The following is a 24,114-nucleotide window of genomic DNA, read 5'->3' on the forward strand; positions in this document are numbered from 1 at the left end:
ACAAAGCTCAGAATATCTGTATTGCGTACAAGAAGTATTGTTCTAACATCTGACTACCTTGATAGCGTCATCGGTATCTTAAGTGTCAGGATATACCGAAGAACAGTAGACCCTGTGGCCGGGGAACTTTTGACCCACCCTGTACCCTGGCTGGCCACGCTGTCCACCGGAGCTGCACAACTATAGTCACTGTATAGGCCCCCGAGTCCCTACGGGAGCCAGAGTTTAAAGTTTCTTTTCCCTGCGCCGCAGGCGCCTGTATTGCCAAAAGGACGGTGTGAGCCAGAAGCGATCTCATTGTTCAAAAGCATCCATACATTGCGGAGAAGTCAATATCTCCGCATCGTTTAGCGCAACACTGTAGCTAAAAATTTACTGGTGCGCCTGCTCTTGTGCTTTGCAGTATTTCAGTTTGACCAGGTGCACTGTTCACTGTAAAGTTCTGCATCAAAGACATGCAATTTTATGACAACTTTTTTTTTCTTGAAATGAAAGCACTTATGATTTGTGGCTTTTCATTTCAACAGATGGCGCTACCCGTTCTCATGAGTACTTTTAGCACCTCATTGAGGTAGGCCTTGGTGTAGGCAAACGCGTTACTAGCAAGCTGTGTCCTTCACTGCAACAGCATTTAGGACAAAATAAAGGTAGTTCGCAGCCCAAAATCACAAGTTCAAGCCTTCACCCGCTCTAATCACTGCCCCAAGCATGCCTCTTATATGCAAGACTTGCGGCTTTCCTTCCCAACTTGGATGTTTGGGAGAAGAGCGGAACAACGCTCAACTCTGGCTCCCAGAGGGAGCCTTACAGTAACGGGGCACAACCACCGGCTTAAGTGTTGCCGCTATGGGGAATTGACGTTGTACACCACAACCCGCATGCTGGAGTGGGCATTCAGGTTGCGCATCTGGTCTGGCATTCAGACTATACCAGATTTAGGGCAAAACTCCTCCAGCATTCTTGATCCAAACTTGTTTGCTTTCACAAGCAGCATCGCCACGCAGTCAGGACAAGGACTAATAAAAACGCAAAGCTACGGAGGCTCATTACAAGCAGTGAGCAAAGTTAAAATGTGTACGCAGCTATAAACCACAGCGACGCCGCTGGGTCTGGTCAGTAAAGGCACGCATGACACAAGGGATACATGTGACAGCCGATGGTCGTAAATGAAGCGGACACACGTACGCACACTGGCACTCAAGTTGTAAATGCAGCCATCGCCATCTTGACGCCGCCGATTGCGCTAGAACTCATATTCGCTGTCACTGCCAAAGTCGTACTTAACGGCAACCCTAGAGCGGCCGCTGGTGCGGCGCATCGGCACGGCGGGCGCACAGTCCTCGTCGTCAGAAGAGGACAGCAGGACCCGGTTCTTCTTAGCCGCCTTCGGCAGCAACGGAGCGGCGTCGGAGTCTGAGTCCGCTGCGACCTCCTTGGGGGCCTTCTTCGCGGCCCCGATAGCCTTGGGCGGCTTCTTGGCTGGCACCTTACCAGCTGGTTTGAAGTCCTCGCCGTTACCTCTGGCGTTTTTGTCGCCGTTCTCCTCGGCCACTTTGTGCTTAGGCTTGGCTCGAGGACCTCGCTTCTTCAGTCCCTGTTGCTGCGGTGGCTGGCGTTTCTGCGAAGGAAGTTTGGGAAGGGAATTTATTGGTGCGCTGCACTATGGGGGGATATTGCAGTACGCACGTTGCGACCATGCCAACACCAGCAAGAGATGGGCCCCAAGCTACAGTGTCGCGATGGCCAGGGCCAGCGGGCATTCACGCACCCTACGCCGAGCTCAATCATCGCATCACCTGTTGACAGCCGAACATCCTAACACAGCGCAGATAAAACATCCATTTTGCGCAAAGAAGGGTACTAGTCTAGAAGAGTTCTTCTGCCTTCGAAGAGAGAAAAGTAATGCGGCAGCGCGATGCGGTACTATGAGAAGAACGCTTAGTTGGAACTGAAGGTCAGTATGACACATTTGAACAGCGCGAAGAAACAAGGTCTGAGCAAGAAACAAGCGCATAAACAAAGTGATGACTATCAATTGAATTTTTATTAGGAAAGACGTGTTGTAAAGCCTTCAAAACCAGTGGCGTGGGTGCACAATGCGCAATAAACGCACGCAAAACGTAAAAAACAACTTCAAGGACAAGCATGCAATAACGTCATGAAGATGCATTAGATCCGGCAAGATAATCGAGTTTGATCGGGTGTAACGCCACCGAAGGTTTAGCGACACACGGCGTGTGCGATGCGGAAATGAGATATGCCTCTGCTATCGACGCAGCTTATTTCTGTGCCTGTGGACAAGGTCAGTAGCCCCCACCCCGGAGTACATACTGAATTATTTTCTTTGACACAGTCGCGGCGATAGATGATCAGATAGGACGAAGCGGTCAAAGCCCCCAGCGACCGCTCGTGTTCTCTGAGACAAACGTTAAGGCACCTTCCCGCCTGCCCATAATAAACATACCACATGAGAGCGGTCCTCTGTACACAATCGTTGTGTTCCACAACACGTATATTTTGGCGTGCTTAGGAGTCCACCTGCCGGCATTGAGCCTCGACTCATCCAGCTTCTTTCGGACCGCAGCACATACTTTGCCAACCTTCTGCTCAGCGGTAAAAACTACCTGTATGCCAAACCTGGCGGCAAATTTCTTGGGGAATTAGGAGACACCGTGTAGATATGGGATGGGTGCAATTTTCTATCTTTTGTCATCGGAACCTTCTCGGGCCTTTTGGCAGCCCCCTTTCATCCGCACCGGGAGCCTTTTCCGCTGAACGTGCAAGACTGTTCAAGCAACCCAGCCTCCCTAAGCCTTGCAACCTGTGCTTAAAAGCTGCCCTCTACCAGGCGTGGGCAAGACTTTTTCAGTACCGATCCATGGCATGACATGGCTATGCCATCCTTAAGAAGCCTCAGTTGACTAGAATTGTGGCTCAAAAAGTGTTTTTGCGATCTCGGTACTTACTTCTTCAAGCGCGCGTGGTCTTCATTTAGGGTCTAATTAATGTCCAGAAATTGAATATGCCGACTCTCGGGCAACTACAGGTGAATCTCAAACCCGTTGCATTTTCTTTGCGAAATTCCAACAAGGCTGCTGATGTCCTCATGCCAATCTCTTTTCTAGTGAACACAAGGTAGTCGTCTACATTCCGGAACACTTTTGTCGCTAGAAGTCTGATGTCGACTTCGAGTGCCCTGTCCACCATCGCAAGGAATATGTCACTGAGGGTTGTGGCAACCCTCGACCCTATACACGCACCTGAACGCTGAACGTAGGTCACGTCGTCCCACTTGACGAAATTCTAGGCCAGATTAAAAAGAAAGAATTTCAAGAAAACTAATAGGAACAGCGCTGGCATTCACAAACGCAACCTCGTCGTTGTCCTCAGTTCTGCATTGTTTCACTGCCCTCATCAACCTGTCATGTGGCAGTGAGTAGAAGAGGCCTTCTACGTCGATGGACCGCGCAGAGCTGGTCCCTGGATTTTCCGGCTGGAGGAAGTCAACAAAGACACTGCAAACCGGAATCAGGAAAGGATCCATAATCGTGAAATACTTCAGTTGTTTCTGCAAAAATCCTGAAACCTCATACAGCTACTTTGAGCGTTTAGAGATGTGAGATTTAGCTGTGAAAAACAGGTCCAGTTAGAACACATCACTTGCCTTCACTCTTGCGTACAATCCCTTCAGATTGCATTCTCTCAGTAGAGCGAGGGCTTGCCTTCTGACCGTGGCCTGGTTCACTTTCACTTGCCCGAAGTTCTTTTCCATCGCTTCAGAAACCTTCTGGTTGAAGAGGTCTTGAGGAACCACGGCGAAAAAAAAACTTTTTTTTGTGGAAGACCAAAGTTATCAGTCCACTGGAAGACATGTAATCAACCAGAGGTCTCAGAGTGGCCTGGCCCGTCTGCTGTGCTGATGGCCTATTCCAACATTTGAACACTCAACAGCACAGCGGGACGTGACAGCCTTTGGAGCTAGATGTGAGGTGTGGTGAGCAAATGCCAATCCGTCTAGGGCTTCGTCATTGGTTCTAGGCAAAACTTCGTCCCGAGTTCAACATACGTTCGTGGTCGGGATCCAACTGCTTTTCTCCCAGAACCAACACCTTCCCAGCAGGTGTTTTCCCTCTCGTTGGCTTCTGCAATGCTGGCAGGACAGTCTTCGAGAGAAATTTCGTCAAGGAGTCGATGGTCTTAATGCAGTCTGTCAGCACTGGGTGATGGGATGGTCCTCCGTGGATTTCACAGTAAATCCACAGTTGATCTTTCCAGAGGAGGGTCCGCCTCCGCCATTCAGATGCAAGATTTCGGCAGATCTTTATCATATTTCCGAGAGACGGCTGGAGCCAACCACACAGAGCCAGTAGATCCGGGAGACAGCCGCGGCGCTTTGCATGCCAGGAAACCGACCTTGCACGTCATATGGAAACCGTGATGAGCGTGGTTAACATTACAGGGCTATTGTAGATAACGTTAAATACGAAAAGAGCCCAACGAACTAGAAATTTACTTCAGCAGAACCTAAAACATTTCTGTCTTTAACGCTGTTTTACAATAACTCAGGAATGTTAACCGTCCTCATCTCGGTTTCTGTGTGCCTAGCAAGCTCGGCTTCCTGGCATGCAAAGCACTGCAGCTAACCCCCCAGATCTACAGGCTTTGTGTGGCTGGCTTCAGCTATCTCCTGGACATACGACAAGGACCTGCCGAATTTTTGCATCTGAATGGCGGAGACAGAACCGCCTCTGGAAAGATCACCTGCGTATTTACTATGAAACCCACGGAGGACCATCCCATCACCGAGTGCTGACAGACTGCATTAGGACCATCGACTCCTTGACGAAATTTCTCTCGAAGACTGTCCTGCCAACGTTGCTAGAGCCAACGAGAGAGAAAGCACCTGCGGGGAAGCTGTTGGTTCTGGGAGAAAAGCACTAGGATCCCTAGCATCAACTTACATTGGAACTCGGTACCATGTTTTGCCTAGAACCAACGGCGAAGCCCGAGACGGGTTGCCACTTGCTCACCACATCTCACGTCTAGCTCCGAAGGCTGACACGTCCCGCTGTGCTCTTGAGTGTTCAAATGTTGGAATAGGCCATCAGCAGAGCAGACGGGCCAGGCAACTCTGAGAACTCTGGTTGATTACATGTCTTCCAGTGGACTGACACCTTTGGTTAAAATTTAAGCAGCGCTAACTTTTAGGACGAATACACAGAGGACATGACATGACAGCGCCCGTCCTCCTGTCATGTCCTCTGTGTATTCGTCCTAAAAGTTAGCGCTGCTTAAATTTTAAGGAAAGAAAATGCATAACCAACTAGCTCCGCAACGTGTTTTACTAAGTGATACCTTTGGACTCCAAAAAAAAGTTTTTTTTTTTCCGCTGTGGTTCCTTAAGGCCTCTGGGACCAGAAAGCTTCTGAAGCGGGGGAAAATAATTTTAGGGAAGTGAAAGTGAACAAGGCCACGATAAAAAGGCAAGCCCTCGCTTTACTGGTCGGTAACAACCTGAAGAGACTACGCTAGAGTGAAGGAGAGGTATGGGTTCCAACTGGACCTGTTTCCACTGCCGAATCACATAAGCTAGGTATTCCGGTCCATGCTATCGTCTCCGAACGTTGGACGTGGCTGCATGAGGTTTCTGGATTTTTGCAGAAACAACTGAATTCTCTCACGACTGCGGACCCTTTCCTGATCCCGGTTTCCAGTACCTTCGGTTTATGGTTTGGTTTATGGGGTTTAACGTCCCAAAGCGACTAAGGCTATGAGAGTGGTAACTTCATTGAGTGCCTCACCCAGGAAAATTCAGGGACCTGCTCTGCGCTGAGCGGGGACGTAGAAGACCTCTTCTACTCGCTGCCACAAGACAGGCTGATGAGGGCAGTGAAACAGTGCATAATCGAGGACAACGACAAGGTTGCGTTTGTGAATGCCAGCGGTGTCCTTGTTACAGTCTCCTCGAACTGCTTTCGTTTTACCTCAGCTCGAATTTCTTCCAGTGGGACAATCGGACCTACGTTCAACGTTGAGGTGCGTGTATAGGGTGGAGGGTCGCCAAAACTCTCAGTGACATATTCCTTGGGATGGTGGACAGGGCACTCGAAGTCGACAACAGGCTTCTAGCGACCAAAGAGTTCCGGAAGGTATACGACTACCGTGTGTTCACTAGAGAAGAAAGTGACATGAGAACCATCAGTAGACTTGCAGAAACATTTCGAAAAAAATGAAGAGGGCTTGAGATTCAGTTTTGAGTTGCCCGAGAGTCTGCATATTCAGTTTCTGGACATTCATTTTGTGGACATTAAGATCGTTTATAGATATTAAGATACAGTTTCTGGAAATTAAGATCGCAAAAACCCCTTTCGAGCAACAATTCGGATCAGTCGGGTCTTGTTAAGGATGGCATAGCCATGTCATGCCTTGGATCGGCACTGAAAAAGTAATGCCCACGCCTGGCAGAGGACAGCTTCTAAGCACAAGTTGGAAGGCTTAAAGAGGCTGGGTTCCTCGAACAGTCTTCCAGGTTTAGCGGAGAGGCTCCTTGTGTGGATGAAAGGTTGGTTGGTTGGTTTACGGGGTTTAACGTCCCAAAGCGACTAAGGCTATGAGAGACGCCGTAGTGGAGGGCTCCGGAAATTTCGACCACCTGGGGTTCTTTAACGTGCACTGACATCGCACAGTACACGGGCCTCGAATTTCTCCTCCAAAGAAATTCAACCGCCGCGGCCGGGATCGAACCCGCGTCTTTCGGGACAGCAGCCGAGCACCATAGCCACTGAGCCACCGCGGCGGCTCTTGTGGATGAAAGGGGTTGGCCAAAGTTCCGAGAAGGTTCCGGCTACAAAAAGAAGAAATTGCGTCCATCCCATATCTGCACGGTGTCTCCATAGCCTCAAAAAGGTGCCGCCAGGATTCGCACACAGCTGGTTTTTACCGCTGAGCAGAAGGTTGGCAAAATATGTGCTGCGGTCAGAAAGAAGCTGTATGAGTCGAGGCTGAATGCAGGAAGGTGCACTGCTAAGCACGCCAAAAGATACGTGCCGTGCAACACAGGGATTGTGTATAGAGTACCGCTCTCATGTGGAAAGTTTATTATGGGGAGGCGGGAAGGTACCTTAACGTTTGTCTCAGAGAACACGAGCGGTCGCTGGGGGCTTTGACCGCTTCCTCCTACCTGGTTATCTATACACGCGGTTGAGGCAAAGAAAATAGTACAGTATGTTTCCCGGAGTTGGGGGCTATCGAAGCTGTGCACAGGCACATAAATCAGCTGTGTCAGGAGATAGCGACATATCTCATCGCCGCATCGCATCCCCCGTGTCGCGCCAAAGCTTGGGTGGCGTTACACCCGATCGAGCTAGATTATCTTGCAGGAACTATTGCATCTTCATGACGTTATTAAACGCGTGTCCTTTGATTTGTTTTTGCTTTTGGGTGTTTGCTTGTGGCTTGTGCGCCCGCCCGTGTGTTTGAAGCCTTTATAACCATGAGCCATGAGTCGTTCCTAATTAAAAATCAGTTGAGAGTAAGCGCTTCTTTTTTTTTGCGTGTTCCTTGCTCAGTCCTCGTTTCTACGCGGTGTTCAAATCTCCTGAACGTTTACCAACTCGCCCAGTTTTCGCTTCTACGTCACTATGGCTCTCAGAGAAACTGGACATGACGCGAGGCACACGAGTTTCCAGGATCGTCGCGACAGTCTTCAATAACGGAATCGTCTATCCTTTCCTGCTGTCCCGCTTAGTCATCTCCAGTTACACAGTGCGCGCGTGACATGAACGCTCCGTGCGTGCTGCTCCCGACGATATGCTGCCGGGCACCCCAGCCGGGCCGCTTGCGCAGTGCGCCGCGCGCGTGCACTTTTGTAGCGATAGCTACACTACGCCAGCCGCTTCGCGAGGTCAGCGTGGCTGCGCACTGAGCCGTGGCACCATGGCTCCGTCAGCAGTGAGCATGCGCGGAGTGACGTCATAGCCCGCAGCTGGTGTGTGCGCCGCGCGCCTCGCCGCTGCGCTGACGACGGAGCAGACGCCGCCCGCCTCGTCGGTTGTGGCTTGTGCGGAGTGACGTCAGAGCACGCAGCTGGTGTGCGTGCCGTGCGCCTACATTACGCTAGTGTTTCGAGCCTTCAGTGTGGTGGCGCCGTGGTTAGTCCCGTGGTTGGTCACGTGGTGCGGAGCAGCTGTCGGCGATGCGGCGCGCCGGCGAAACCGAGTAGGGGAGGAGTGGAGAGGGGGAGAGAGTGAATCCAATCCTAGGAACGAAGATGAAGGAGGAACGCCCAGCGAAACGGAGCGGCGAAAGACAGACTTAGCAATTCGACTGAGTGAGTTCCACTCGGCCAGCTGTAGCTATCGCGTCACTCTAGGTTTAACCAGAGCTAAACCACAGCCAATTTTTTGCTGACACTTAGTAGCGACAGGACGCTACGTGCGTGCGGCTTTGTATGTGGAGCGTTTCTGTTGTAAGTATGGGCAGTGGGCACTCGCGTGTGGTTATAATTCGGGCAGTGCCTGTACACTCGGGTGCGAGTGACGCAAACTAGTTCAAATTTTTGTTTTGTAAGCAACATAAATAGTGTATAAACACCTCTGTCCTTTCTCGCTATCGCTCCCCTCTGTACTTCTCCTTGGTATCTTCTCCATGCCCCTTTATTTCCGTCGGCCGCAGCTCGGGTGGTTAACCTATTAGATCCCCTGTCCAGTCTTCCTCGTCCTGATAGTGTCGTTTTTTTTGTGTGTGTGCAAAAATAACTTAGAATGGACCGATGGGCCCCGTAGCGCTGATTATTAGATTCGCAACTGCCCCGGCTGGCAACACGTTTTACTTACTTTTTGTATTTTTTTATTAGCAAACGACTACTAACTGCTAAAACAGAAAACTGAAAGGCATCGAACAGTCAATGACGAAAAATCATCCCGATCAGCAGCGCGCCTAACGGCCTCGATAAGAGCTCCAGGTCGCCAGTAGACGCAGCGATGGGACCCACGTCCGCCTTACCGCTCTTCCACCAAATTCTTCAATCATGTGCAATAGTGCCGCGAAGTTTTCTTTTGTTCTGTTTATCCCCACCATCAAGCAGCCTTACCATGTTTTTACACGATACGCAATAAGTGCATTCTAGAACTGTAATGGTTGCGCGTAACGGTTTCGACGATGCTCGAGATTATTGTAGGCGTTTTCAGAAGCCTTTTTTTTTAAGTTCGCAGTCGCCTTTAGATTGAGCAGCCAGCATTTTATTCTCGACGACATCAGCGTGCACTTGCTGTTGTCGCCGCCGCCGAGTTGTGAGGGCACAAGGTCAGCGAATAAAGTTTATTTTAAAAGTGCCTTGCCGTATCCCTGTCTACCTGCCCTGCCTGTCATCATTATCCTGACCGTACGACACGTATGCTTGCTGACGGCACTTTACAAGACAGCACTCGCGCGGGGTAGGTGAAAGGTACGCCTTCCAGAAATTAGAACAGGGGCTTCATGGAGACAGCTCTCGCTTGATTAGAGCTCTTGCGTCGCTACGCAGGCCAATGCACTATGTAACGAGGTAGCAGCGCGAGAATGAAAGATGAACGCTATAGACACGAGACGAATGCCATTAACAATAAACGAGGGAAGACGTGGTGACATCGCTACGGCGAGGTCACTGCCCTAGTTTCTGTTTATCACGCGTCAATAAAACGACGCACTGAAAGCCAGCCTGCTAGATGTGTCTACTTGTCGTGTGTCCCCCATTGACGTACTACGAGCTCGACTTACCGAAGGCCCCGCAGCCGGCACATCGGGGTCATCATTGCCGGAGCCGAAACTCATAGCCCCGTCGCTTTCGGACGATCCAGACCAGGAGTACTTCGTTTTCACTGGCTTGGGCTTGCTGCCAGAAGGCTTGGCTTCAGCACTGGCAGCGCGCTTGCGTTGAGGTGCATTCGCAGTTACCGGCTGATCGTCAGCACTGCGTTCCGTCGAAGCTCCAGCGTGCTGGTCGTCTTGGCCAGCCTTCCGGGCTCCGCGGCGTGATCTGGTGCCCTTGTTGGTCTTCTTGGCCTCCCATTCGATTTTAGGCACCACGCGCTTGCTCCGCGCCGAACGGTTCGTCTCGATCTCAGTCTTTTTACAAGTACCCGCCTGCAGGGGGAAAAACATCATCATCATTGTCCATCGTCATCAGCATCCTGACTACGGCCACTGCAAGACAAAGGCTTCTCCCATATCTCAAATTAACCGTGCCCAGTGCCAGCTGCCGCCACCTTATCCCCACAGACTTCTTATTCTCTGCCGCCCACCTAACTTTCTCTGCCCCCTGTTACGCGCCTTCTCTTGAAATCCAGTCCATTACCATTAACGATCATAGTTGTCTTGCCTTCGCAATACATGCCTACCACAAACCTATTTCTTGTTCTTGATTTCGACTACGATGTCGCTAACCAGCGCTCGTTCCCTGACTCACTCTTCCCTCTTCCTTCCTGTTAACGTTACACCTATCATTTTTCTTTCCATAGCTAGGTGCGTTTTCATCAATTTAAGTTGAACCCTTTTAGTTACACTCCATATTTCTGCACTATAGGTGTGTACCGGTAAGATAAAATTGCTGTATACTTTGTTTTTGAGAGATATTAGTAAACTGCCATTATTGACAGACCCTCATTCTTATTTAGTTATTCCACTCTGGTGATCCAGATCTGCGGTCACTACATGTCCTAAGTGGACGTATTCACTTACCGCTTTCAGCGCCTTGCTACCAATCGTAAACTACTGTTCCCTTCCGATATTGTTGAACATTACTTAGGGTTTCTGCACATTAATTTTAGACCAACCGTCTTTCTATGCCTGTGTAAGACATTGATCATGCCTTGCAGTTCATCTCCTGAGTGACTTAGGAAGGCAATGTCATCAGCAAATCACAGATTACTAACGCATTCTCCATTATCTCTCATCACCTACTGCTGCCAATCCAGGCCAGCATAAGCCAGACACGACCGTACAGGACCTGTGGCGTCTTCGACTGCTTGAATGAGTTCAGTGCCCACTACCTTAGTTATAGGCAACCGGCTATTGGTATTACATACTAAACACCCTGTCTGCGTGAAAGTGATGAGAGCGCTTGAAAATGGCAAAGAAAACAGGGCGTCCCATTCTAATCCACTAATTTATTCGCGCAAAGGGTGGCGACATTTGTGGTACCCGTGACTAATGGTTTACGTCTCCCAGGCAGGGCATAACGAAGTGCTTGAAATCCGAGGGAAAAAGTGAAGGCGCCCAAAGCCAACGTACGGACGTGCTCAGATGGGAACAGACACAGCGAGGGGCCGTGGAAAAGAGTCTACTGGAAGTTATCGTTTGCTACTCGCTGCTGATAGCAGTTACGCTGCATGCATGTGTGCTAGTTTTGTAGTTACATTACTGCACGAGTAAACAGTTACGGCGATGCACAGGTCATCGTGCGGTACCGAGACTTCTGTAAATACTTCCATATGCGCCACTTGCAGACATGAAACGCACCAAAGTAATCCTATATGTTTTACTGAGAGCTTTTTATGGGACATTTCCCACTGCCGGCCACCCGTGCCTCTTCCCCGCGATCACGTAACCACCTTTTGCACGTAGCATGTGCCTAGCACCTCGTGTAGCCATTGTTGTCATCGCATGGACGCGCAGTCGTAACAAACCACCTCTCGAACCCTCTGCGCGAGACTTTAGAGGTAAGTAGTTACAAGTAAAGGCGCGGTAGCAGCCTTCGGGTGGGCATTTGGACCGCACTGTGGAGGAAGAGGTAAATGAAGACGAGATTAAAATATTTCGCGACTTGGGCAGCTTCGCGTAAGCGTGGTCAATATATCAGAATGACAAACATGCACAAAGTTTACAATTGCTTTTGTAGTTCAAGTGCAGCGAGATCGATAAGAAAAAAAAAGTAGTGCCGCTTCAACAAATCTAGTACACCGTGACACGCGATTAGATAATTCAGTAAAGCCTACGGGCCTTGAGAGCTTGAGGAAATAGCAAATAAATTTGTTTGCCAAGTACCTTTCCGCGTCCGCCTTTGAAGTCTTTCGGGGCTTTGGCGGCACGCTCTTCGTTCCGTTCGGCCTGCTCCATTTCGTCCTGCTTTTCACATAAGGCGTCCAGGTCTTCCTCCAAAAGGTTCTCGGGTGGCTCTCCTCGCGGGACTTCCAATTCCGCACTCATCTCGCCCCTCTTCTTGAGCAAGTCGTCACGGGTCAGGCTGTACAGCAGAACGCCCAGCAAGTAGCATACGCTGCCGCCCTCTTTGTCTTCGTCGTCGTCGTCATCGCCCGCTGCTGCTTTCTCATCTTCATCTTGGGACTCTGCCGGTTGTCACGCCGGCCGGTCTTTTTCTCCTGCTGCTTCTTCCATAACAAGAGCGGGTCAGGGTCGTAGCTCCTCGTCCGAAAGGTCTCAATTATCTGCTTGCTTCGCCGGTTCTCGATCTTGATGATATTGTCAATATTCCCCAGAATGAAGGGTCTATGGTTTATGGGGGTTTAACGTCCCAAAGTGACTCAGGCTATGAGGGACGCCGTAGTGAAGGGCTTCGGAAATTTTCACTACCTTGGGTTCTGTAACGTGCACTGACATCGCACAGTACACGCGTCTCTAGAATTTTGCCTCCATCGAAATTCGACCACTGCAGCCGGCATTGACCCCGCATCTTTTGGGTGAGCAGCCGAGCGCCATAATCGCAGATGCACCGCGGCGGCAGAATGAAGCATGCCTGGTTCTCCAGCCGCTTCGCCAGGGCTGACAGCAGTCCAGCAAAGTTGGCCTTCCACTTCACTTACCTGCGGTGTTGATTAGCATGCATACAACTTCTTGTCAGCTGCGCTGGGCCAAATGACGTCGCATTCTTACTAATTCCTTAACATCCCGCTGCTAACAAAGACGCAAAACGAGGCATTTCAGCGCAATCTATAATCATCTCATTAACATACTACGTATTCGCAAACGCCCACAGCTATACTGTTACTTCTTCACCAAGAATTATTCTAAGGAAAACAGATTCCAGAAAATGTTGGAAGCTGCTGCCTTAGTGAAAAATAAAATTGTGGGATTTAACTTCCCGAAGAGAGACATGGGCTACGAGGGACGTCGTATAGTGCAGGTTTGCGGATTTAGTTAGACCTCCATGAATTCTTTAACGTGCATTGTCATCGCACAGAACACGGGCGTTTTTTATTTCGCCTGCTACGAAATACAGCCGCCGCAGCGGAGCGAGCCGGAGAACTTGCGATCAGCAGCCGAATGCGGAAACCAGAGCTACCGCAGCGGATCCTTCGTGTCAAATCAACATAAAATAATCCCTGGCCTTAAAGGCGCAATGGGAACTTCGTCCAATTTTTATTTATAGTAAAGTTACTTCCGCGGCTCCTTTTGGCTACGGTATCTTAGTCCGAGAGCATAAGGTGCATTTACTGCTAAAAAAAATTACCGCAATATTTTCCCGGCACACGATCAAAGTTTGTGATGTCTACACCTAAAATGACGCTGTTATCACCGTTTTGAAGTGAATGACGGCGTAGCCTAGCCTCTGGGATCAGCGCACAAAAACTTGTGTTGACGCACTGCAGTCTACTAGCAAGATCGACTGTTGACTGTGTCACCCGTGTTTAGTTTGTGGTTTTACAGCTTATATAAAGGCAAAGCTTTCAGTGAAAGTAGCATCTTTGCCGCTGGTGAACTTTGTCTTTGGTAGCTAGCATGGTAGTGCACGTTAAAGAACCCCAGGTGGTCGAAATTTCCGGAGCCCTCCACTACGGCGTCTCTCATAGCCTTAGTCGCTTTGGGACGTTAAACTCCATAAACCAACCAAACTATCGATACAGGTGAACTTTAATTTATCCTCAGTCTAGCTTTAACGCACACAGCAGTTTAGAAGAAGGAGATCCAAAACGCCAAAACTGACACGCACTTTCTGCGGAGAACGCAACAACGAAAGTTCTAACTGAAATGAAGTGCCATGCTGCCACAAAAACGTATGAGCAGGTAATGCGTTGCCCGTAAAAATAGTGCTACATGCAGAAAATAATAAGGCTCGCGTAAATTGCAGCAATGATACAACGTTGTCGTTGAAGTGAAGTTTGATCCTTCGTCTCCTTCTGGAGTTAAAAAAAATCTCATCATCATCATCAGCCTGACTACGCCCACTCCAGGGCAAAGGCCTCTCCCACGTCTCTCCAATTAACCCTGTTCTTTGCGAGTTGAGGACACCGTATTCCTGCAAACTTCTTAATCTCATCCGCCCACTGTAACTTTCTGCCACACCCGGCTACACTTGCCTTCTCTTGGAATCCACTCCGTTTGCCCTCAAGGACCAGCGATTATCTTGTCTTCACATTATATGCCCTGCTCCAGCTCATTTCTTCCTCTTGATTTCGACTAAGATGTCATTAACCCGCATTTGTTTCCTCACCCACTCCGGCCGCTTCCGATCTCTTAACAAAACACGTTGCGGGGCTAGTTGGCGATGCATCTTCTTTTCTTGAAATTTAAACAGCGCGACATTTTTAGACGAATACACAGACATGACAGGACGGGTGCTGACACCAACTATCATAGTTAGTCATTGCCCGTCCTGTCATGTCTATCTACGTATTCGTCTAAAAATGTAGCGCTATTTAAATTTCAAGAAAAGAAAACGATCTCTTAATGTCACAGCTATCATTTTTCTTTCCATAGCTCGCTGCGTTGTCCTTGAACTGAACCTTCTTTCTGCGTGTTTACATGAACTCGGTTTTAGGGAGTCGAGACCGGTCCAACTGCAGCGACACCAAGCGTCGAGCAGCACAGCGGGAGAGGGCAGTGGCAGCCTCAGAGATTGCGGCATGACCACTGTCTCGGAGGCGCGAGGGCGCAAGCGAAGGACAGGATCGCATTTATCCTCTCTCTTCCCACTAAACCGACTCTTCGACTCGGTCCGGTTTACATGCTATCTGCCATTGGGGTAGAGAGAGTGAACCCCCCCCCCCCCCCCCCCTGCAGCGGAGTTGACTGGACTCGCTCCCTCGACTCCCGGACCCGACTGTGCGGTGTTTACATGAATAACCGGTTTTCCACTCAACTCCCCAACTCAACCCCGACATGTAAACGCCGCTTTAGTTAGCCTCCACGTTTCTGCCACATAGGTGAGTACCGGTAAGATACACCTGTTGCATACTTTTCTCTTGAGTGATATTATTAAAATTGCATTCGTGATTTAGAGAACCTGCCTTATGCGCTCCACCCCATTCTTATCCCTCTAGTTATTTCCCTCTTATGATCCAGATCAGCGGTCGCTACCTGCCCTAAGTAGACATATTCTCTTACTGCTTCTAGCACCTCGCTACCAATTGCGAACTGCTGTTCCCTTGCTAGACTGTTGAACAGTACTTTGGTTTTCTGCATGTTAATTTTAGCCCCACCGTTTTGATCTGCCTGTCTAACTCATTGATCATGCTTTGCAGTTCACGCCCTGAGTGACTTAGCAAGGCAATGTTATCAGCGAATCGCGGATTACTTGGTAGTCTCCATTAACTCTTATCCCCAACTGTTCCCATTTAGCACAGGTTTCTCATTTGCTAGTACATGTCGCGTAATTATACGAAGACTATTTTGTCTCTTATGCAGGCTTCGTGCTTGCCGTTTTTTTATTCCATCAAAAAATTATAACGACATGCAAAGTTCCCTTAGCTTCGCAGCTGCAAGCTGCTAATGCAGTGACGCTGAGCAGACGCTCGTGCATCAGCCGGAAGGCCTGTAGAAAATGCCTGTCGATAGGATCGATAGGACAGCATTTATGTTAAGTGGAGTTTACTACGACACGCTCGAAGCTGGTGTACAGGCAAACATGACACACAGGCAGATAGATACACGAGAGATGAATGCTGTCAGTACTGTGGAATACATGATAATCGCTGCTTAGTTGTTGCCTATCCTTTGGTTTGTTAACAGGAGCTAGCCTAAATGGCGGCATAATTAAGCATTGCCGCTACATTTTATGCATCGCTCCTGGTACGCTGTCAGACCAGGAATTTTCAGAATATCATTTTACACCAGGTGACGCCTATATCAAGACGCTCTCACGCTCTCATTCTTCCAGACGCGTGACCAAGAAGTAGTGTAAAATGTCCTCGGGTATTCGAAACGTCCTCAGGACGCCCTTCGAGTCGAGCAACACCGCAGATGACATGGTGAGGGACGTCTGCAGCTTGAACGCATTATGAGGCCCTTCTTCGGGCACCCTGGACAACTTCTCGGTCATAGAGACCACGAGCCAAACGGGGGCGGCGGTATGGTACTCTTTGTATTCTGCGATGAGGGGGGGGGGGGGGGGCTTTTTTCCGAGGACAATAACAGACTGGAATAAATTTAATAGCTTGATTGTCACCCATAGCTTTTTGCTGATGTTTGTAAAATGCCTGCAAATGTTATGAACTTGAGTGCGTTTGTATGCTTGTAAGTTTGATGTATACCCACCCTGCTATAATCGTATACTAAATCAAAGTGTCTATAAATAAATTAATCAATAAATAAACTGACTTGGATAAACGCGCTAAAATACAATTACAACTGGGAAACCGCTAAAATCCAGTGAGATGAAAAACAAGAAAACAAAGAGTGCCGCGTGTATAAAAGTCCGCTGATAAAGAGGCCTGCTGATGGATTAAAACTTCGAAGGAATGAAGGTGGGATGCAAACAAAATTAACGCAGGCGAGGTGGTAATGAAACACAGGCGCGAAACTTCAAGGTATGCTGAGAATCACACTTAGGCAGAGATGAATGCTGTCTCTTCTTTTCAACAGGGCAACTGACGGCGTGCTAACGCACCTGTCATTTAGCTTTCCGATGTTAGCTGCCCTTATTTATATCATTACACGCTTGCTGACATTAAAGTTGCGGTTTGGGCTAGCTGGCGAAACAAACAAAAGTGCGTGTGGAAAGGAGACACGAAAGCAGCGACGCAGGACAAGCGCTGACTGGCAACTCATGCTTATTATGCACAAAGTGAATTACAAGTTCCGGAACAACGACAAAACGCATAGTGCACAAAAGGCAAATAACAAAACAAAGAGCGCAGCAAGCCGCTAACAAAATTGGCGCACTTACTAACCACGCCATCCTCACTTCGTCCCTCATGCAGCAATTTCCTGCGCCCAACGAACTTTCCAATATTTGCAAATGCAAAAACGTGCCTGAGAGGCAGGAAGGCCCATGTGCCAGGAACTATCACAGAACGCGTATCGTGACGCACGCCGAGGAAATCACTTGTCCGTTCCTGGGAGCTGTTGTACTAACGATCTTCAGCAGGAACATTATTACAGTGACCAGAGAGTGATAATTGACAACACTGGAGTTCATTGCAGGAACTGTGGTTGCCAGCCGGCTTTTGAAAAATATGCTGTTATCAGTGAAAGCGGAAGATATAAGCGAACCTTGCAAAATAAATTCCGCGGGAGGCACATGTGTCAGCGTCGCCTCGTTTACTCGCGTGGGGTTTTTCTAGTTGAGCACCGTTTTATGTCTTGTATCTTTCACAATATATCTTTATCCTCCAGTGTGTCTTGATCTTATGGCGGGTTCTCTTACTTTTTCCCCGCGACATTTTTCTCTTTTTCCTTCCCTTCTGTGCCGCCCCTGTGGCTCAGTGGTTATGGTGCTCGGCTGCTGACGCGAAAGACGCGGATTCGATCCCGGCCGCGGTGGTCGCATTACGATGGAGGCGAAATGCTAGAGGCCCGTGTACTGTGCTATGTTAGTGCACGATGTCTGTACAAAGAACTCCAGCTGGTCTAAATTATCCGAGGCCCTTCACTACGGCGTCCCTCGTAGCCTGAGTCGCTTTGGGACGTTACACTACCATAAACCAAACCCTTCCCTTCGTCCCTCCCGCGTGTTGCCCTTCCTTATTTTATTTCTCCATCTTTTCCATCCTTCCATGGCTGCCGCCACATCATCGCTCTTTCTGTGAAGTTATTTCCTCCTCTCCCCCATCACACACAAACAAACTTTATTCTCGCATTTTGCCCGTCATGGTTTCTATCTCAGCTGTAGAGTAGAAAAGTTGACATGCTTGGGAACGCCACAGCTTGCAGGTTGTGCTTTTGTGATAGGAGGCAACCGCGATTGGAAGAACGCTCTACAGAAGGACGCTGGACTGCATGCTAACAGTGCGGCGCACAGGAAGATAATAGCGCAAAGGTAAACACTGAAATTTCTGGAAGCTTATGCACTTTTTTCCTTCCACGGGAGATCCTTGTTTTTTGAAGCGTAGCACTTAGGCCATGACAGTCCGGCGGTAGTTGATCCATCTCCGCGACAACGGAATCTTTGACGGCGTCTTCTCAAGAAGGGAGTAGCACACCGCATCCCCATGGCTGCCAGCTATGGTGGTAGAAGTGAACACGGGTGCAGTTAAGCCATTTGAGACTAGCGCGACGGCGCAAAAAAAACAAAAAAACTGTGAAGCTAGAGGGGGAAAAAAATGTACTCTGATTACCCTTTCGCAAGGTCCTGTACTATCGCTGTAATCTCCCTCTAGACCTTGACTTCCTCCCTCTGCTTTTCTTTCTTCTGCAGTGCGTCATGCGTGTGCAAAGTAAGAGGTACATCGTGGATTTGTGAATAATAAGGCAGTCTAGGCGGGTCTGTTCTTTCGTGCACTTATTACCCGCTGTTTAGAGCGTGTGAAGCTGCTTTGATTTATTTTCTTCACCGGCTGCTCAGTACGTAAATACAAGTCATCTTGGCCCGAGTAACTTGTGGACGGGCCACTAAAGCGCCTTGAGCAATTTGGAAGTAAAGCAACTATGCCTTTTTTTTTCGCCGTAATAACGGGCTTCGCTTGAATGCGGGTGCGAGTTTGGAACAAGTGACCCGGAACGCCAGAAAGACGGCGTCTTTTGCAGCGCCTGCGCGTGGTAGCTCTGCACCGGGGTTGAATGTTAGGGCTCGAGACTTGGTATCATTACAGCCTACGACCTGCGCTCCATTCTTCTTTGCTGTTTCAAACTGCCGCCATCCTAATCAATGGGTCAGGAGCACACAAAGTTTCCAAGAGGGCGGACTACGTCATAACATCTCTCCATGCGCCTGGCTTCAAAAATGAGAACAAGACGTCATGTTCAAAGAAAGGCAAGATGTTGCCACTCGCTTAGTGCGATTACCAGAGAAAATGTTAACTCGCGCCACGACTTGCACAAGACGGAAGGCCTACTTTTAGCGCAGCGCAAAGAAATTGGTGGCAGTTAAGATGCCCCTCTCTCCCTCCCCCTAGAAGAAGCAAGACGTATTGCCGGGCGTACTCACATGAACACGAAACTTCCGCTTTGCCCATTTTTCTCCCTCCCTCTATACCATCGCACATAAAACGTGCATATGTATGCCGTATACAGGATTTGGTGCGCCCGTATCATAAACGGAACGCTGCTGCTCTACGGCCTCGAGTTCTCGAATATTTAACAAAAACCCAAGGGCTGTGTTGGTAAATGGCCGCCCAGAGAAAGTAGCTGCAAATAATTCTCGTAGCTTTTTAATACACCAAGCAACGCAGAACAATAAACTGCAAGGGAAAGACTTCAGGGCTGGTCAATACTGTCATTTTTTTTCGATAATCTTCTATTGTTATCGTTCGCCTCTCCGAAAGGCATGTCCCTGATATATCGAGGCCGTACGGCTGCTCTACGTATGACGGAGGACCAAAATAATTACTGAATAGAATTGGAATGGAGTATTTTTGTTGTGAAGGCCCAGTTTTGAAAACGTGCTGCGCTTACAGGCTGCCCCATTCATTGTCTTTTCTGAATAGTGCCTAGAATGTCTCTGAAATCACGCCAGAGAGATTTCGTTTTTAACTTTTAGCTCAACGCAGTGCAGATCCGCCGTCTTGGCATATGCATGCGGGCTGAAAATTTGGCTAACTTTCGCAGATAATCTGTTACCCAATATCAAATCACATTATATTACATCAAGGAAGGGTGCGTATGACCGACAGAAGCTCTTAGGATATCCCTAAAATAAAGCGCCACTCGAAATGCACTCGTAAATGTAGTTTAATAGAACAAAAGTGCACCAGTCGCTTTCTTTCCTGATTGCTTCCAACGTTTTAGCGTCGTACCCTGTAAGGACAGCATTTCGTCCATAGATTCACATTAGAAAATAGCAATCTCTAGCAATGATCATATCTTTAAATAATAGAAGAGTACGACCTATCCTCAAAAGTGGTTCCAACAAATATGCTCTGACATACAAACATTAGGCGGTTCAATTCTTAATACGCTTTTTTGTTCGTCAAGATCAGTCTACTGTAGCGTGCTTCAAGGCTCGAATTTGAGTCCCTTTATTTTCTTAATCTGCACTAACGACTTATTCCAATCTTCTGTTCTTTTCAGTGACGGTTGTGCGGCACTCCGAAACATTCTTGAAGCGCCAGGACGTCACCACACAGCAGGTCCACATTAAAGCAACTTACGTCTGCTGCTACCGTTGGATGCAGCGACCTAAAACTACTTAGCAAAGAGTTTTGCTGGGATCATGTATCGAGTAAAGTAAGCCACCTACTGTTTCTATAACAGTGTTTTTGGGTCCAGAACATGTTACTTCTACCTACAAGCTTCAATTACGTCAACCCACATCGTCTCTTCTAATTAACCACATAATCAATAACGCTATGCGAATGCTCGGGAGTTTGTGACGTAACTGTTTTTTCTTCCGTCATCCCTAAAACTGCATCTTTATGGAACACTAGTCGGCGCTAGACTTTGATTTCTCAAGTTTGCAAGGAACGATAAGTGTGTCAAAAGAATAAACTCGGTTTAACTCGTCCAAAAAGTTCCACGTTTTTTTCTCCTTCGCAGTCGCAGTGGCACTACTGTTTTCTATAGGCTGTTGAACAGGGCCGAAATACACTGTCACTGACACTTTGTGGCCATGATCGGCAAAGATTTTTGCCTTTGGGTACATCAAAAGTATATTTCTGTACCATCCACTCGCGCACTGAAATGAATGCAAATCTATCTTCTTTCTGCTTGCTTCGTTCATTTCCACAGAGAGTGGAATTATATCCTTCCTAACTAAATCTTTTCCGATAGCTATTTTCAACGTACGTCACTAGAACGCTCGTTTTGAACTTTGACGTCAGTGGGTGCAGCTAGAAATGCTGAAGGAGAAAATGAACGCAGTGCGACAAGTACCATTTCTACACGGGACGCCTAAAGTCTGTAGACGACTTCGCTCTAATTGCACTCATGCACAACTTACCCTAATTTCAAAAGTTTTACGGTAGACAGCATTGGTGTGTAACTTATCTTATTTTGTATTTGGATATAAAAGGAATATGGCAAGTGGTTTTGATGAACTAAGCTCTTGGTTTTTTATTATCATGATTATGATTTTTTTATATCTTTTTACTATCATATATAGATGCAAACTAAAAAAACGTTAATGGCAGCAGGTGGTTCGCACTAACATTAACATAGAAAGTCAACATCACCCTTTTCATTGAAGGCTGTTTAAAATAGGAATAAAGAGTCCTCTTAACACCATCGCTGATTCAACGCACTGCAATGAAATCCTCTCCACAAGGTGACGACAGCGAAACTCGCTTCTGCGCCTTACTTCAAGGGAAAGAATCGAAGGCAGACAGTTCTACCATAACCCCCCCCCCCCCCCCCCCTTAAGTGGGCACAATGCACTCTGAGGTACTTTGTGCAAAGCACCTCATTTTTATTCATTGATTGCTTGCTGCAAGCTTTTCGCAATCTCATAATGCCTACTCGTTACAGAGGCGCCTACACGAGCCTGCTCTCGTGACTCATCTGGAATTACCGTTATCTGGAAACCAAGTGGCCTTTCGTGTTGCCCAGACCATTAACTAATACCACGCACTGCGCTCTCCCTTCGGGGCTTCCATAAGGCTCCAAATTGGGACCGAAAAGTGTGTCCCTCGTTTCTACAAGCGCAAAGTGCCGAGCGGGAAAGCGAAGCACGAGAACGGCGTTTTAAGAGGCTCACGCAACGGTGCGCAGAGCGGAACACCTCAGGTGAGGTATCGACGCCGTCAGGTGCCCGGCCAACTGCGCACCCGGATCCGGAGGAAGCAATAACTAGCGCTGAGTGCTCCCTCGTGGAGTTTTCGCTGACCTCGTCGGAAAAAAAGGTCGGGGAGCGTCTTTCAGTGCCAGCGCCTTGCAGCGCGAGCGATTTTTCGCTGACACGCGAGACGTTGCCTCCGCTCATGAATACCGGGGCAAACACCGCACCAGCGAATCTACGAACTGCGAAGCAATCAACCGTCCCCTCCAACTAAATTTTGTAACTCCTCATTGAAAAAAAAATAGGAAAAATCAAGCTCATTCAGCTCGAGCTCCTCGGTGTCTAAATATTAAACATCGGATGTTCCCCCGAATCGTGATAGCGACCAGTTTCGCCCTTAGCCGTGGCCGTCTGTCTGCCGTGACTTCTATACTTGGTCATTTCTAGACCTGCCATACAAAAAAATTAATCGAACTTCGCACTCAGCACTTAAATCATCTAAAAGCTTTAGCTGCAAATACGCGTGCTCTGTAAGGAGATGCTTACACGGGCGGCGGCGCACCGGTACCCCCTTCCTGTCGAAGCGATTTCAATAATTCCAAAGAGGAAGTAACTTTCGTTACGATACACAGAGGACGGCCGTATTTATTGTCTCGGGATCTTCGCTGAATTCCTGTCAGCTTTCTTGCGAACGGGCGGAAGAAATTAATGCTTCTTGTCGAAACGGCAGACTAGGAAAAAAAGCAAATTTCTTGGCTTTGAAGAGAGTAGTAGCACCTAAATATGTAATCCCTCAAGAAATTAAACACTTCTCTTGCAGGTAAAGATCTGCTGTGCCTAAAATACAGTACGATACGAGGGACGGTTAGCAGACAGAGAAGTTGCTACATTTTTTCTTTCGACTATAATCCACCAACACACGGAACAAAAAATTGTTCAAAGTTAACAACCCAACAGTTCTGGGCAAAAACATTTTTGAGCGCAAAACCGTTTATGAACGCAATTTTTTCAGAGGATGTTAGATTTTCCTGTGACAATCCATATGTCCGCTGATCAACCGACGGCAGTCTTGATTTTCTTTTTCTGCTAACATTTTTGCTATCCTCAAAAGCGTTCCCCATTGGTTTTCTATGGCAACCTTAACTGTTCGATGCGATTGATGGTAACGCTTTAAAAGAAAGATTTTGCTACTCATCGGAAGAATGAACCATTACCTTCAATATTTCCATAACAGTACCTTACAATATTCCAGTTTTCAAAATGTTTGTCCGAGAACGTTGGACAGTTTCTGCCAGAAACGTCAAAGACGCGTTTCGTCTACGCATTTTTTTGTTCTCGTTGCACGAGCGTTAAAGTGCCAGATGGTGCGGCGTATTCTCTTCCTAACCCTTCTAACCTTCGCGTTCTGGAGAAGGTAGTGTATGGCACTTTGGTGCGTAATGCTAGTTTTTCTAGCGCACACACGTCGTCATGAAAATGCTTGTTTACTCAATAACAGTTGGTTTTCAGAGCCTATGTGCAACCAAACTCTTTGTTTTCCACTGTGGAAAATTTCTGACCGGACTGGAGCAGAAGACCGCTCCTAATGCATGACGCAAGAATGTAATAAATAACTCTTTCATTTCGATCATGTAACCGGGCACTTTTGCACTGACTGGAGGCGCCACGTTTTCGGTGCGAGTTTTTGGTATCTCTTTTTGGTATCTCCACGCCGTGTGGCTGGAACAAGCGAGGAGCGGAGGATGCACTCTGAACAGAAGGGAGTAAATAGAGAGTAACCTGTTTTCTAGTGCACCCCGCTTTATCAAAAAGGAGTGCGTTATAAGACAGTTTACTCCCTTTTTTACTCCTATATAGGCGTATTTGTGTATACAGCGTACAGGGGGGCTGGGTGGGAGTGCTGCAGCTAATGTTGAAGGGTGACAACATGCAGAACAGAACACAGAGGGAATAGAACTGCGATTAACATTTCCCATTCACAGTGTACATAAAAAATATGCTGGGACGATGCTTGTTTCTAGACATTATTTGTTTTTTACTCATATTTTCCCACCCTGAAACAACATGCCTAGCTTGAACTCTGTCGCTGTTTC

General features: G+C 48.1%; 1 protein-coding gene across 1 annotated transcript in view; it reads right to left on the reverse strand.

Moving 5' to 3' along the window:
* Positions 1-1,243: 1,243 nt before the first annotated feature.
* The window catches only part of LOC149352143 (uncharacterized), a 71,550-nt gene continuing 48,679 nt past the window's right edge, over positions 1,244-24,114 (reverse strand). Inside the window, exons 2-4 of the mRNA XM_089575666.1 lie at positions 12,022-12,323; positions 9,757-10,122; positions 1,244-1,618 (exon numbers count right to left, since the gene is read on the reverse strand). Of these exons, the coding sequence (XP_089431792.1) occupies positions 1,244-1,618; positions 9,757-10,122; positions 12,022-12,323 (1,043 nt within the window). The remainder of the gene's footprint in view (positions 1,619-9,756; positions 10,123-12,021; positions 12,324-24,114) is intronic.

This window comes from Amblyomma mixtum, chromosome 3 (genome assembly GCF_055824585.1).
Source record: "Amblyomma mixtum isolate Tamu chromosome 3, ASM5582458v1, whole genome shotgun sequence".
Lineage (NCBI taxonomy): Eukaryota > Metazoa > Arthropoda > Arachnida > Ixodida > Ixodidae > Amblyomma > Amblyomma mixtum.